Source organism: Mytilus edulis, chromosome 11 (assembly GCF_963676685.1).
Source record: "Mytilus edulis chromosome 11, xbMytEdul2.2, whole genome shotgun sequence".
NCBI lineage: Eukaryota > Metazoa > Mollusca > Bivalvia > Mytilida > Mytilidae > Mytilus > Mytilus edulis.
Genome location: NC_092354.1, coordinates 54,464,909 through 54,481,039, shown reverse-complemented (window position 1 = coordinate 54,481,039; position 16,131 = coordinate 54,464,909). Strand labels below are relative to the sequence as shown.

General features: G+C 33.5%; 2 protein-coding genes across 2 annotated transcripts in view; one reads left to right on the top strand and one right to left on the bottom strand.

Moving 5' to 3' along the window:
- Nucleotides 1–415, bottom strand: part of LOC139495328 (collagen alpha-1(IV) chain-like) — a 48,206-nt gene extending 47,791 nt beyond the window's left edge. The window contains exon 1 of the mRNA XM_071283635.1: nucleotides 313–415. Coding sequence (XP_071139736.1) covers nucleotides 313–379 — 67 coding nt within the window. The 5' untranslated portion in view covers nucleotides 380–415. The remainder of the gene's footprint in view (nucleotides 1–312) is intronic.
- A 10,597-nt stretch (nucleotides 416–11,012) lies between these two features.
- LOC139495821 (zinc finger protein 569-like) lies at nucleotides 11,013–15,354 on the top strand. The gene has a single exon (XM_071284207.1). It carries the CDS (start codon nucleotides 12,537–12,539, stop codon nucleotides 14,133–14,135), a length of 1,599 nt encoding a protein of 532 aa, XP_071140308.1. The 5' UTR covers nucleotides 11,013–12,536; the 3' UTR covers nucleotides 14,136–15,354.
- The last annotated feature ends 777 nt before the right edge of the window (nucleotides 15,355–16,131 follow it).

Genomic DNA, 16,131 nt, shown 5'->3' with positions numbered 1-16,131 from the left:
AAGTGCCTGTAGCCAGTATAGTATAAGAGCACCCAAAAAAAATCAAGCATATTATAATCGGTGCAATTTTAGGGGTTAAGTTTACTATAATTTCCCGCTGATTTTGTCGTATACAGAAAATATAAAATCAGTTAATATCTATTAAAAAAGTTGTACCGATTGGAAGATTGATTTTACTTCTTTACGTTGCTCTTACTTGACTTTGTACCAGGATGTCCTACCACAAAGTAGGTAACCTGTCGAAAAATATAAACTTCGAAGTCAAAATCCGGTAACATAAAAATAGTAATATATTAAGCTATGCTGACTTACTTGGAGCTGCAACACTTCCGCGTATGAACACAGTCAATGTTACAATAATGGCGGATAGAAGCGCCATGATGGTCCGTAATTCAAAGGGTAAAAATTCAGAGTCCTGTTTTTATACCGACTCTATTTTATATGTAACAGGTGCTCTGAGATATTGTTAGATATACTGTTGAGTTTGTTCAACAGTACATCAATTTAAAGGGGATTACAACTGAAACAATACTAACACACACCTCAATGTTAATTATATAGGTATTTCGCTGTTTTCATACAACATCAAATAAAGGTGTATAGTATTAGAAAAAAAAATACGAGTAATTAATTCTCAACAAGTTTGACTTCATTGACAATCCTATGTCTAAGTCTATTGAACCCGCATAGTATGTATTTGTGATAGTATCTGACCTCATAATGAAACATAAGGCTGGCTAAGTCACAGACAGCGAACCGACTAGTACATTGAATAGTACAATACCTAATTTATTAGTTTTATAATAGAGTATGTGAGAAAGGGGATGCAAGCTCTTGTTAAATGATAACTATTGAGATATTGTATCATTTTTTATGAATTTTTTCTGGTCTTCAACAGTGTGACCGCTTTTTTTGAAGAAAAACAAAGAATGTGTATAGACCCTAGTAGTTACATTTAGTCAAACCTTAAAGTTTAACCTTTGTTAGTCTCGTGGGTTCTTATTTTATTTTGGTTTATTTGTATGTTTAGAAGTATAGTGTAGCGTCCATTCTGCTTAACTAGTATATATTATTGTTAAGGGAACCGATGAAGCCCACCTTCAAGTGCGTTGAATACCCATTGGTTGCTTTGCGTTGATTATTGTTTTTTGGTCGGGTTGTTGTCTCTTTGACGCATTCCATGTTTCCCTTTTTTATTTCCATTCTATACATAAAAACATACAGTAATGAGTATTGAGATTTCTGGTTTTCATCCATTTATTTCATTAAATCATTTCATCTTGTTATTGACACGTGGTTACTGATAGGTCAAATTGCAAGAATTAAAATAACACAGAAAAGACAGTCGTAGTTTTTTCTTTACTCAAATTCAAAATTAAAGGCTCAAAGTCAGTAAGATGCATCTTGGCAATCTAAAAAGTGCTACAGTAAAAAAGTTATGCACACCATCACAAACCACACAATGTTTTGTTATTCTAGGGGTCAAATGTCGAATTCAAGGTCAGAGTGATCTGACTTTGATATACGTCCATCCCGTGATGTTTTGAAGCATACAAAGTTTGGTCAACCAACTAGTACCTTTTTATGGTACAAAAGTTATGAGCAAGACAAGAATCAGGCTAGGTTTTTTTTAGCCAAGTTGGAGAGACAGAGTTACCTTACTTTAGTATATGAACACAACCTGCCTTTCGTGCAACTGTATATATACATGTACCAATATAAAAATAAGGAGATGTGGTACTATTGTGGCAATAAGACATATATCCACCAAAGTTCAAATGAAGTGGAAGAAAGCAATTATAGACAACTGAATGGCCTTGAACAATGTGAAAACCCTCGACGTGTGGTTAAGCACGATTTGCGGTACACAAGATATGAGACAGAAACGAATTGGAAAAGGATTTTTACTGTCATAAGCGTCAAAGGTCAAACATAAGGTTAACGTATTTTAACAATCTGTTTCTATTTTGCTGTGTGTTTGTTTATTCTATATTGTCCAGAGATATAGGGGAGGATTGAGATCGCTTAAAGCTAGTGGAACTCCACCTCATTTTTTTAGCGCCTGTTCTAAGTCACGAACCTCTAGCCTTCGTTAATCTTGTGTGTATTTTATTTTAAATTTTGGTTCATTCGTATACATGTTTCAAAGATTAATGTGGCGTTCATTTTGCCGAAATATTATATACATTAATGCTTAGGAGTCAGCTGATGCACCCCTCTGGGTTCTAGATTTTATCGCTGCGTTGAAGTCCTATCGGTGGCCTTAATTGGGCCCAATAACACATTCCCCGTTTCCACTCTGTATACTATTACATAAATGTTAATATCTTTTTTAAAAAGAAAGCCTTTTAATCAATATACATCAATAGCGACAACTATATTTTTCAAGGTCTAATCTTTGAGAATGAAATCCATCAGAGAATAAAAAAAAAAATCAAATAAAAAACAACGAGCCGTCGAAGTTAACATATTTAATAAAATAAAAGTAGAAAACAGCAAATTCATGTCTTACTTCAATTCATATCACGTGTTATATCAAATATTATGTAACGTAAACATGCATTTACCATTTTCAAGCAAATTTACTTAAACAGATTATTAGAATAGCACTGATGTTAACCTACAAACATAACTGAACAAGTTACACAAAGAATTATACTAGACTTGTTCTTGTGAGGATAATCAACTGTAAATAAATAAATTATGTATGGCCTATTAAAATGAGATTATAAACACGATATCAAATCAATAAAATATAACAATTGTTTTATCCTTTTACCTTATAAATGTGTTTCAGTCAAAGGGAGATAACTTTTAACTGTTATCTGACTTTTTCGGAAACATGAACTATATGGGAGACAACCTATTGTCTTCAAAGAAACAACATTTTACTTTACAAAATGTAGTACGTCCAAACTGGTTATCGCAATTTAACCTCTAGGAACGCTAAAAAAAAAAGCCATGTAGGGATGTATATTTAGGAAGTATATGACCGAAGCAGACGTATAAAGAAGCACAAAACAGTTATATATTATAAAAAATACTCATGTAAAATCTAGGTTCATATTTGCTTTGGAAAAACTTTTAATGAATATATATACGTTCTGATTATGTCCTCAATAGTAGAACTACTCGTCCAAGACTACTATTCATTATCAGTATTTGATTTTGTTTTCCTTATCTGTGTTGTTCTGTATAGGGTCTACATACTGCAGTTAATTCTATTTAATGCTTTCTTTGCAGGTCTCGGAATTCAATTAACGTCATATGACTCTCATATCCCAATTTCTGTAAAGTTTCTAGTAAAATTCTACAACAAAAAATCGGTTGCGACTTATTCATTAAAGCGCCAAGGATTAGATTTGGATATTAGACCATAATATTTTAAAGTCAAATTATTTTTTTCTGTTCATTCATTCTCTGTCAGAAACCTATCATGTTTCGCAATCCAAATTTAGAGCTGTATCGAGCTTTTAATTAATGCAGTTTCGACACTTGTCCCATCTGTTCATGTTTCGATCTCAGCCGTCGTATCCAGCTGTTCCCTGTGGAGCATTTTATTATCATTGTGTTCTGCTAGTTAGCTATTTGGTGTGCAAGAGATATATAACCTGCGATTTGCATGAGCGTTTTGCTGTAAATTTGTGTTGTAGTTCATAGAGTATTCTATTTGTCTGAAGTTGTTTCTTCATGCTTCTAGCTAGTATCCTGTTCAAGTAATTTACATCTAGATTCAAGTTTGCTAAACGGAATACTTTTAATGAAGGGGCGGATCCAGCCATTCTAAAAAGGGGGATTCCCAACCCAAGACAAAAAAGGGGGGTCCAACTATATGTCACCATTCAAAGGAATGCATTGATCGGCCAAAAAGGGGGGTTCCAACCCTCGGACCCCCCTCCCCTGGATCCGCCAATGCAAGTTTGCTAAAAGGAATACTTTTAATGCGTATATACATTAGTGTTTGATGACAAGGGAAGGAGATTAGAAATTCGTAATAAAGATAATAATGATAATTATCCTAAAACACACGTCATTTTAAAATATGTAAAACTATACGATATATAGTAATGACAAAACTATATCAAGTCTATACGAAACCATATAATTAAACTGACTATTCCGTATTGAGTAATATCAACATATCATTACGTAATGTCAAAATCATAGTATGTAAAGACAAAATATCATCAAGTAATAATCATATGTAGCATAACGTAATGTCAGAGTACCAAATAAGACAGGTGTGGCGTTCCATATAAAAACTGCCAAACCCGTGATAACGTTGGTTTCATTCCCTCGACTTATATTCTCTCGGCACATGTTGCAGATAAAAAGTAAGTTTAAATTTAAATTCAAATATTTTAATAAAGCACCTATCATATACGCCGGGCATTGCGTACTTAAAGTGTACAAAATACATGACATACTATACAACTGTGCAAGATGATAAACAAATAAATAAAACACTGCCTAGAAATAGAGAAAATTAAAGATGAGAATGTACCCTTGTCTTGTGTTCATTCAATGCTAAACATGTAAAATTTATAGAAAATCCACCGCCTTTCCCATTGTAATCTCGTATTTGGCAAATCGGTGCTTGGTAGATAGAGAATGATTGCATGCAGTGCTAGCAATGATTTCCTTAAAACAAGTTTGTAAATTTAGATAACAAAATATAAATATGGACCAATTCAAGTACACCTTCTATGGTGCGCTCGACTTTAGTGACTCAGAACGAGGCTTTTTGGATTTAAAAGGTTGTTAGGAACTTTTTTTAAGGTTCATCTGAAGGAATTGAAAAAAATGGCCGTTTTTACACCCTAAAATCTACTATGAGTACAGAAAAACTTGTGCATCTAGGAAAATTTTAAGGCATGGCAAGACCTAGATATATAAAAGTTATATGAAGTCTATGTTCTAGAAAATAAATTACTTACCTGGATTTTGACGTGCATTTTTCCAGTCTGCAGAAGATAGCAAAATAATCAAACATGAAACATTTTCACGAAATAGAAGTTCCTTCAAACAAAAAAAGTTCCAAATGGAAAAAGTATTCTGGAATATTATTTCAACTGGAATAAATATTACAGTATATATAAAAACGAAGATGTGGTATGATTTCCATGAGACAACTGTCCACAAAAGACCAAAATGACACAGACATAATAATTATTAACAACTATATGTCACCGTACGGCCTTCAACAATGAGGAAAGCCCAATACCGCATAGTCGGCTAAAAAAGGCCCCGATCAGTGGCGGATCCAGAAATTTACATAAGTGGGGGCCCACTGACTGACCTAAGAGGGGGCCCGCTCCAGTCACGCTTCAATGATTCCCTATATAAGCAACCATTTTTTTTCAAAAAAAGGGAGGGGGCAGGTGCCGATATGACAATGTAAAACAATTCAAACGTGAAAACTAACGGCCTTATTTATATAAAACAAAATGAACGAAAAACAAATATGTAACACATATTACTGTGATTCGTCAAATTCCTTATCGTGATTGGTCATAGGTCTCAAATATTTCTCGTTATCGTTATTTTTGGACAACATTTAATGTGATTTGTCAAACCTGGTAGATTCTTTTATCGTAAAAAAGAAATTCAAAGTGTACATATCTGACAAATATGACCGTAAACGTCATTGAACAAGATTTTTTACCGTTATTCGTCATGAAGGTACCCCCAATAAGACCCTCATATTTCAGATATTATGTCATTGTTTATAAAAAAGTTGCTAGAGGAACATCTGTCAGGCAGAACAAATATATGATACGTTGACAACTTGACTATATTTGTCATGGTTAGAAAATACATAAAATAACACCAAAATTATAAACTCAGTGGCAATCTAATATTCTTGTTTATGTCTCTTAACATGCTAAAGAAAACAAATCTATTTTGTTTTTCGAAATTTACCTGTGCTAATATTGTTATGCCCCACCTACGATAGGAGAGGGGCATTATTGTTTATGGTCTGTGCGTTGCGTCCGTTCGTCCGTCTGTCCCGCTTCAGGTTAAAGTTTTTGGTCAAGGTAGTTTTTGATGAAGCTGAAGTCCAATCAACTTGAAACTTAGTTCACTAATGTCTTGTTGCTTATGATATGATCTGTCTAATTTATAGTAAAATTAGATTTTTTACCCAATCAATTTCACGGTCCACTGAACATAGAAAATGATAGTGGGAGATTCAGGTTAAAGTTTTTGGTCAAGGTAGTTTTTGATTAAGTTGAAGTCCAATCAACTTGAAACTTATTACACATGTTCCCTATGGTATGATCTTTCTAATTTTAATGCCAAATTGGATTTTTTACCCAAATTCACGGTCCATTGAACAAGGAAATTGAGAGTGCGAGTAGGGCATCCGTGTACTTTGGACACATTCTTGTTTTTCGTGAAATAAATGTCACAAATAATAGAGAAAAAACATGCATGCCCTGAGGATCTTATCAAAAAGCAGAATGGTTCGTGCCGTATTAATCAAAGTCTATGTATACACTGTCAATTTAGTCTAATTATAACCTGGCTGAAATACAGTTTCTTTTGGATATCATAGACTTTTCCCGTTGGTAAATCGATATCTCTATGAACATAATCAGCTCGCCGCGCGGACGCTCTTTTACATCGCGATGTCCGTGAGGGCATTCCGATGTATTGTTTTTGACTAGTAACCGATCGTATAAATACGCGAACATTTATTACTGCAAAATAACTATCCGTATCGCTTGTTATAAATACATTTCTTCAATGAGTACTAAATAAAATGTTTAGAACACAAATAAATAAGATGTAAATGTCTTTTGACGTTAGAAATGTGTATATATCTTTTCTATATTTATAAATTTAGATCGTTCAGTTGGAGGACTGGAAAGCATTTATTTATAATGGGAAATTTTAAAGATTTATAGATATAAGAAGATGGTGCATGAGTTCGAATGAGACAACTTTCCATCAAAGTAATAATTTGTTTAAAGTAAAGCATTATAGATCAAAGTATGGCCTTAAACACGGAGCCTTGGCTCACAGCTAACACCACGCTATAGAGGAAGAAAAACATTACTAATGTTAAACCATTCAAACAGGTCTAATTTGTATATAAAAAAAGGAGATTCAAAAGTACAGGTCAGATTTTGTCGAATCAATATGAACGAGGAAGTATGATTCATTTTTAATTGTCACAAGTTAGTTTCATTGTTATCAATAAAGAAAGTCTTCCATGCGTGCGTTGCGAGCATATCGGATATATATTATTTCGGTGCGTTCATTATAAAATTTGCTAAATGTTATATATGTGAACAATCATTTTGATACCTAGCTGTTTGATTACGACATTGTTTTTTAAACCCTTATTTGATTAGTTTTGCTTCCAAAACCAGTTGAGAAATTTGTAAGATGTTACCAAAAACAATTTGAATTTAAAGGGGCACTAGCTACGAGATATATAAAAAATCTAAAGTTTGATTTTTTTCTGTTCAATCAATAATGAAAGTGAAATAGTGAAATAACAATTCGCTTTTTTCAGCCAAAAAAGTTCAATTTTGTCAAATTACGTTAAGAAACATTGATATAATAATTAGATATTCACTTGCAAGTGAATAGTCGACCTCTTTAAATCCGTATTCATGTGAACTTCAATTTAACCCCTATCTAGAGATTGACAACGTATGCATTGTACGTGTACTGGTTATTTAAAGAAAAAGAATGTCAATAATGAAAGTGAAACTACAGTAAATCATTTGATTACTGATTCAATGCACATAAAATCATTCTTATACGATTAAAGACAATGAGAAACATCTATTTTTAATCTATAAAATAAAATCAAACAGACCTATAAAAATCCAAAACTGCACGTGTTGGTTTAATCTATTCATATCTTTATTTATGTTTACATCAATTATATGGTCATCTGAGGTCAAATTGATAGTTAATTAGATGGCGTCTGGACTAAAATACACACGAAACGAACCTGTATATTATCTACCCCATGCTCTGTAAACTGTTTATTTTAGACTTTTGATAGTTTGAATAAATGTTTTACATTGTTATAAATCAAATATGAGAATTTGAGTCAAATCGGTGACCATGAATTTGACAGCTAGTGCCCCTTTAAGCAATGGTCTCAAAACTGCTTATTTACATACAATACTACTACATGTAAGAAGTAAAATCACAAAAATACTGAACTCCGAGAAAAATTCAAAACAGAAAGTCCCTTATCAAATGGTAAAATCAAATGATAAAACATACCAAATGAATGTATAACAACTGTCATATAATAATTTCTTACTCGGTACTGGCATTTTCAAATTTTGAAAATGGTGGATTGAACCTGGTTTTATAGCACTTAACCTCTCACGTGTATGACAGTCTCGTCAAATTCTGTCATATTTACAACGATGCGTGAACAAAACAGACATAATAGGTAAAATTGTCAAAATATGGGTACAGCAGTCTAATATGAATACTAATTAGTACTTATATTGATATAACAAAAACACCGCTATGATATTTTAAAAGTATCGCATTGATATAAGAACAAATAGCATTTGTTTATTTATGTATATAAGAAAAACACAGCACTTCAAATTTTACACGGACATCAACATTAGCTTCTAACTAACTTCTGAATGTATATTTAGACTCAATTGTTGTTTATATTTGAACAATAAGTTTTAAAGTTAGTATTTTCTTAATTTTTCGTTGCCGAAAACAAAATTTTCCGCATGGAATGTCTGCATATTTACAATTGATATTAGACAATATCGCTATGTAATATAAGAAAAGTTTTTATCGATACGCTTCTTCTATAGACTGTGTACACCTGACAACCATTTAATACACCAACATGACCAAATATAATAGTTGGCCTATTGCTTTTTTGTTTCTAAGAAACAGACTTAAACTGAAAAATTAAACATTGACCAATAAACCGTATAAATAATGTCAAGGTCATTCTATGCATTAATTATAGTTGACCTATTGCTTATAGTATCTTAGAAAAAAATTAACCATGTGATGAAAACTTAACATTGGCCAATGAAGCATAAAACGGAGGTCAAGGTCAGACGATACTTGATAAACAGACATACACACCTTACAATCCTTCTATATAACAAATATAGTTGACATATTGCATAGAGATTAAGAAAAACAGACAAAAACTGAACACTGAGCAATGAGCTATGATAATGAGGTCAAGGTCGAATGAAACATGCCAGACTGACATGTACATCATAAGATATTTACTCACCAAATATAGTTGATCGATTGCATACAGTCATTTGACAGTATTAGAAAAAAAGAGAAAAACTCAAAAACATAACTTTTACCGCTGAACTTTGAAAATGAGGTTAAGGTTAGATGACACCTGTCAGTTGGACATGTACACCTTACAATCATTCCATACACCAATTATAGTAGACCTATTGCTTATATTACATCCCAGCTCCTTTGTTCTAACAGGGGTTATCTGAGCCGGATCACCCCTACCAGATCACCCCAGTTTGAGTTTCTTTGTTTTGCATGCTTTCCTTTGTTCCGTAACGTTTTGGCGGGAATGCCAAATCCACTATAATACTTAAAAAATAATTATACGGAAAAGACTATTAAAATTTACGTAGAAAAAAATCCAGTGTATACGCTGGGATTCGAACTCAAGACCTATAGTGTATGAACCCACGACGCATACCACTACACCAGGATGACTGGATACCAACTATCAGTAATTTAACATACTTTTAGGAAGCAAGATATTTTTATAAGTGGGGCGAGTTAGTAGACCTTTAACCATTTGGGTTAAAACACTTTTCGTTCATAAGAAAGTTGTCAAATGGATTGTTTAATTTGATTTTACACTTTTTCAAAAGTGGGACGATTCTTTCATAAAGTGGCGATCTAGTGTGGACCGATTGGCCAGTGGGGCGAGTTGACATTTTTTTATATCTACTCATCGTGTTCGGGGGTCATAAAGGATATACATTATACAGTTATATATAAAGTATGTAATAATGGTTGTGTGGCGTTCTACACTAGATATTATTAATTGAAAAATGGTTTTTCGTCTAATCTAAAACAGCTGGAATGTAAAATAGTTATCCCACTCGGACTTGATCATCGGTGTGATCTTACACTGACACACGAGGCCCCTCATGGGGGGTCCTAGTAATCACATAATCACCATTTTTTTGCCAATATAATCACATAATCATTAAATATTTGCTTATCTTTAGTAATCAAATAATCATAAACTAAAAATACAGTCCTAGGTAATCAAATAATCATGAAATATTTGGCTTAATAATCAAATAATCATTAAAAAACCGGCCAAGTAATCACATAATCAAAAACCCCATGAGGGCCCTCACTGACACACTGCGTCCTGTGGGATAACTATTAAGTAGCTAAGCTTTAAATATGATAAATATGATAAAGTTACATTGATGTCAATACATCTCAGTTTGACAACTATTTTGAAGCCCTGCCCCAAGGTGATTCTCCAGTGACTGTCAATGAATAAGTAATTTTTAAAGTCAAGTTTTCTGCTTAAGTTATTTTGATAGGAACTACTTATGTCTATGACATATCAATGATATGTTATATAATGTTACACTACTCTTTACTATAAAAAAAATAATACATTTAACAACTATTTCGAGACCCTGTTCCCTGGGTCAAGGTGTAGTGCATTTCAATTTTTAATGTCATGTAATAAAATAAAATTGAAAAAGAAAATTGGGAATGTGTCAAAGAGTGTCACCCGACCAAATGGCAGAAAACGGCCGAAAGCCATCAATGGGTCTTCAACACAGTTAGAAAAGTCCCGCACCGGAAGCGGGCTTCAGCTGGCCCATACCAAACATACAGATACATAAATGTGAAGCACATTGTACAATGTATGTTTCTGTACACCAAAACAACAAAGACAGTTTATATGTAATTTATCGAGCGGCATCGAAAGGTTTAAGTAATTAGTCTTAAATTTGTTTCCTTTTTCCTTACAGAGTTAAACAAGAACAAGAACACAATTAAAGAAGATAAACCTCATTGATAAAAAAACCAAAATTACTGCAAATAAACCTCATTGTCATTTGATAAGATAAATGTGTTAATGATTAAGTGATAAATGGTACTGTACCGAGACCCATTGAATATAGGTTGTGTATTATCTTGATAAAGGTGATGATTTTGCCAGAGAATTTAGCCAAACAGGTGTCTTAGAGAGATCTAGAGAGATATGTGAGAATACCATGAATACATACTGATGAAAACTGTCGTTAATGTGATGTTTGCGCTGGATAATTTAGTCAAGGAACTGAATAAAAGGGCCACACTTCCTGATGACTAATGCCGTTAATTTAAATTTTGTGATAGATAATGTTAAATAGTGATAGTTATCTGAAGAGACACATGAGAACACATGCTGGAGTATGGTATAATGTTAAATAGTGATAGTTATCTGAAGAGACACATGAGAACACATGCTGCAGTAATGGTATAATGTTAAAAAGTGATAGTTATCTGAAGAGACACATGAGAACACATGCTGCAGTAATGGTATAATGTTAAAAAGTGATAGTTATCTGAAGAGACACATGAGAACACATGCTGCAGTAATGGTATAATGTTAAAAAGTGATAGTTATCTGAAGAGACACATGAGAACACATGCTGGAGTAATGGTATAATGTTAAATAGTGACAGTTATCTGAAGAGACACATGAGAACACATGCTGGAGTAATGGTATATAATGTTAAATAGTGATAGTTTTCTGAAGAGACACATGAGAACACATGCTGGAGTAATGGTATAATGTTAAATGGTGACAGTTTTCTGAAGAGACACATGAGAACACATGCTTGAGTAATGGTATAATGATAAAAAGTGACAGTTATCTGAAGAGACACATGAGAACACATGCTGGAGTAATGGTATAATGTTAAATAGTGACAGTTATCTGAAGAGACACATGAGAACACATGCTGGAGTAATGGTATAATGATAAATAGTGACAGTTATCTGAAGAGACACATGAGGACACATGCTGGAGTAATGGTATAATGTTAAATAGTGATAGTTTTCTGAAGAGACACATGAGAACACATGCTGGAGTAATGGTATAATGATAAAAAGTGACAGTTATCTGAAGAGACACATGAGAACACATGCTGGAGTAATGGTATAATGTTAAATAGTGACAGTTATCTGAAGAGACACATGAGAACACATGCTGGAGTAATGGTATAATGATAAAAAGTGATAGTTTTCTGAAGAGACACATGAGAACACATGCTGGAGTAATGGTATAATGTTAAATAGTGATAGTTTTCTGAAGAGACACATGAGAACACATGCTGGAGTAATGGTATAATGATAAATAGTGACAGTTATCTGAAGAGACACATGAGAACACATGCTGGAGTAATGGTATAATGATAAAAAGTGATAGTTATCTGAAGAGACAAATGAGAACACATGCTGGAGTAATGTATATATGTTTGAAGGTTCAATTACGTCAGTAATTACTAAAAGGCATGACAACACAAACACACCCAAAACCTCACGTCTGTGATGTATGTGGCAAAGGGTTTAGTCAGCATTGGTATTTACAGTGTCACAAGAGAACACATACAGGTGATAAACTTCATGACTGTAGTGTATGTGGTAAAGGCTTTAGTCAGTCAGGTAGTTTAAAGGTTCATATGAGAACACATACCGGTGATAAACCCTATAAATGTGACATATGTAGTAAAGGATTTAGTTACCTTGGACATTTACAAATACACAATAGAATTCATAATGGCGATAAACCTCATGAATGTGGTGTATGTGATAAAAGCTTTAGTCAGTCGGGTAGTTTACAGAGACACATGACAACACATACGGGCGATAAACCTCATAGCTGCAGTGTATGTGGCATGACGTTTATTCATCTTTATAATTTACAGACACATATGAGAACACATACAGGTGATAAACCTTATGACTGTGATGTATGTGGTAGAGACTTTAGTCGGCTGGATAGTTTAAAGATTCACATGAAAACACATACGGACGATAAGCCTCATACCTGTGATGTATGTGATAAAGGGTTTAGTCTGCGTCGTTATTTACAGAGGCACATGACAATACATAAAGGGGCTAAACCTCGTGACTGTGATGTATGTGGTAAAAAGTTTAGTCATCTTACTAATTTACAGATTCACATGAGAACACATACCGGTGATACATGTAAACCTCATGAATGTGATGTATGTGGTAAAGGGTTTAGTCAGCGTCGTTATTTACAGAGGCACATGAGAACACATACAGGTGAAACACTTCATGACTGTGGTGTATGCGGTAAAGGGTTCAATCAGCTTTGTAGTTTAAAGAATCACATGAGAAAACATACCGGTGATACATGTAAACCTCATTACTGTGATGTATGTGGTAGGGTGTTTAGTCAGTCTAGTAAACTAAAGTATCACATTAGAACACATACAGGTGATAAACCTCATAACTGTAACGTATGTGGTAAAAGGTTTAGTCGTCTTGGTAATTTACAGACACACATGAGAACACATACAGGTGATAAACCTCATAACTGTGACGAATGTGGTAAGGGCTTTACTCGGATGGATAGTTTAAAGAGTCATATGAAAACACATACGGACGATAAACCTCATGACTGTGACGTTTGTGGTAAAAAGTTTAGTTGTCTTGGTTATTTACAGACACACATGAGAACACATACAGGTGATCAACCTCATTACTGTGATGTATGCGGTAAAGGATTCAGTCAGCCGGGTAGTTTAAAGAATCACATTCGAACACATACAGGTGATAAACCTTACAACTGTGACGAATGTGGTAAGGGCTTTACTCGGCTTAATAGTTTAAAGACTCACATGAAAACACATACGGACGATAAACCTCATGCCTGTGATGTGTGTGGTAAAGGGTTTAGTCAGCGTCGTTATTTACAGAGTCACATGAGAACACATACAGGTGATAAACCTCATGAATGTGGTGTATGCGGTAAAGGGTTTAGTCGCACTGATAATTTACGGAGACACACAAAAACACACAATGACGTTAAACCTTATATCGGTGATGTATCCGTGAAACAGTTTAGTGAGCATGGTATTTAAATAGTCACTGTTTTACAGGTTCACATGAGAACACATGCATGTGATAAACCTCAAATCAAAGATGTAAGTGGTTAAGTGTTTAGTAAACTTTGTAATATATAGATTAACATGTGAACACATCTCGTGACTGTGACATATATGGTCAAGAATTTATGCATCTTATTAATAAACAGAAAAATGGGAAGACATACGTGCGATATACCTTGTATTTGTGATGTATGCGGTAAAGGAGTCGACCATCTTAGTAGTTAACAATTTTACATGAGAACACATACAGTCGATAAATCTTTATTTTAACTGTGGTGTTGGTGATAAAAGTTTTAGTTATCTTAGAAATGTACAGACACACATGAGAACACATACAGTCGATAAATCTTTATTTTAACTGTGGTGTTGGTGATAAAAGTTTTAGTTATCTTAGAAATGTACAGACACACATGAGAACACATACAGTCGATAAATCTCATTACTGTGATGTTGGTGGTCATTTTTTTTAGTTATATTAGAAATGTACAGAGACACATGAGAACACATACAGGAGATGTATCTTATTACTGTGATATTGGTGATAAAGATTTAGTTATCTTAGAAATGTGCAAAGACACATGAGAACACACATAGGAGAAAAATTTCTTTTCTTTAATGTTGGTTGTAAAAGTTTTAGTTATATATTAGAAATGTACAGACATATGTGAACACATATAGGAGATAAATATCATTACTGTGATGTTGATGGTAAAAGTTTTAGTTATCTTAGAAATGTGCAGAGACACGTGAGAACACATATAAGAGAAAAATCTCTTTTTGATGTTGGTGGTAAAAGTTTTAGTTATACATGTATTAGAAATGTACAGGGACACATGAGAACACATACAGGAGATAAATCTCATTACTGTGATGTTGGTGTTCACAGTTTTATTTATATTAGAAATGTGCAGAGACACATGATAACAAATATATGAGATTATATGTGGTAAAAGTTTAAATCGGCTTTGTTATTTACAGAGACACATTACAAGACATGTATACACAGGAATTTAATGCATGTGTTGCAGAATTTATTGGAATTGGTGACTTAAAAAGACACTTTAGCATGTTTGTAGAATACAAACTTGGGCAAAACTCGTTAAAAAGATGTTTGTTTTAAAGAATTAATTCATCAGTTAACATTGATAAAGATTGTGTAAATGTAAGAACATAAGCACATACATGTATTTGGTTTTCTCGTTTGAATTTATTTACATTATCATATCGGGGCCTTTTATAGCTGACTATGCAGTATGGGCTTTGCTTATTGTTGAAGGCCGTACGGTGACCTATAGTCGTTAATGTCTGTGTCATTTTGGTCTTTTGTGGACAGTTGTCTCATTGGCAATCATACCACATCTTCTTTTATATATATCCATATATATCTGTATATATTTGAGATAAACCATGAATTGTTTATTCATGTGGTGGGATGTTTAGTGTGAGTTGTAATTTTTAATTATATATATAGATAGACACATTAGAACACATACTGGCGGAAATCTTGTAAATGCGATGTATGTGGTGGTTAGGTGTGAGTTGTTAATTATATATAGATATATACATTAAAACAAATACTGGTGGAAACCTAATTAATGTGATGTATGTGGTAGGAGGTTAAGTGTGAGTTGTAACATTTAATTATATATAGATCGACACATTAGACAGCAACCATTTCATTTTCTGTGGGGGCTATGGTTTTTTTTTGGAAAAAAAAGTTTGTTTCCAGTTTTTGGAGAAAAAAAATTATTTGTTTTTGATTCTGAGAAAAAAAAATGTTTGTTTTACCCTCAGCTGCCACTATATGTAATGCTAAAATTGAAAAAAAAAAATGTTTTCGACTTGTCGCGAAAAAAATAGATTGTTTTTCGCCGCAGGCGAAAAAAACATTTGTCCAGAAAAAAAACCCATAGCCCCCCCCCCCCCCCCCCCCGAAAATCAAATGGTTGCTGCCTTAACACACATACTG

What these genes read in the sequence shown, in the direction of transcription:
- LOC139495821 (XM_071284207.1), top strand. Translation starts at nt 12,537, where the DNA reads ATGACAACACAAACACACCCAAAACCTCACGTCTGTGATGTATGTGGC.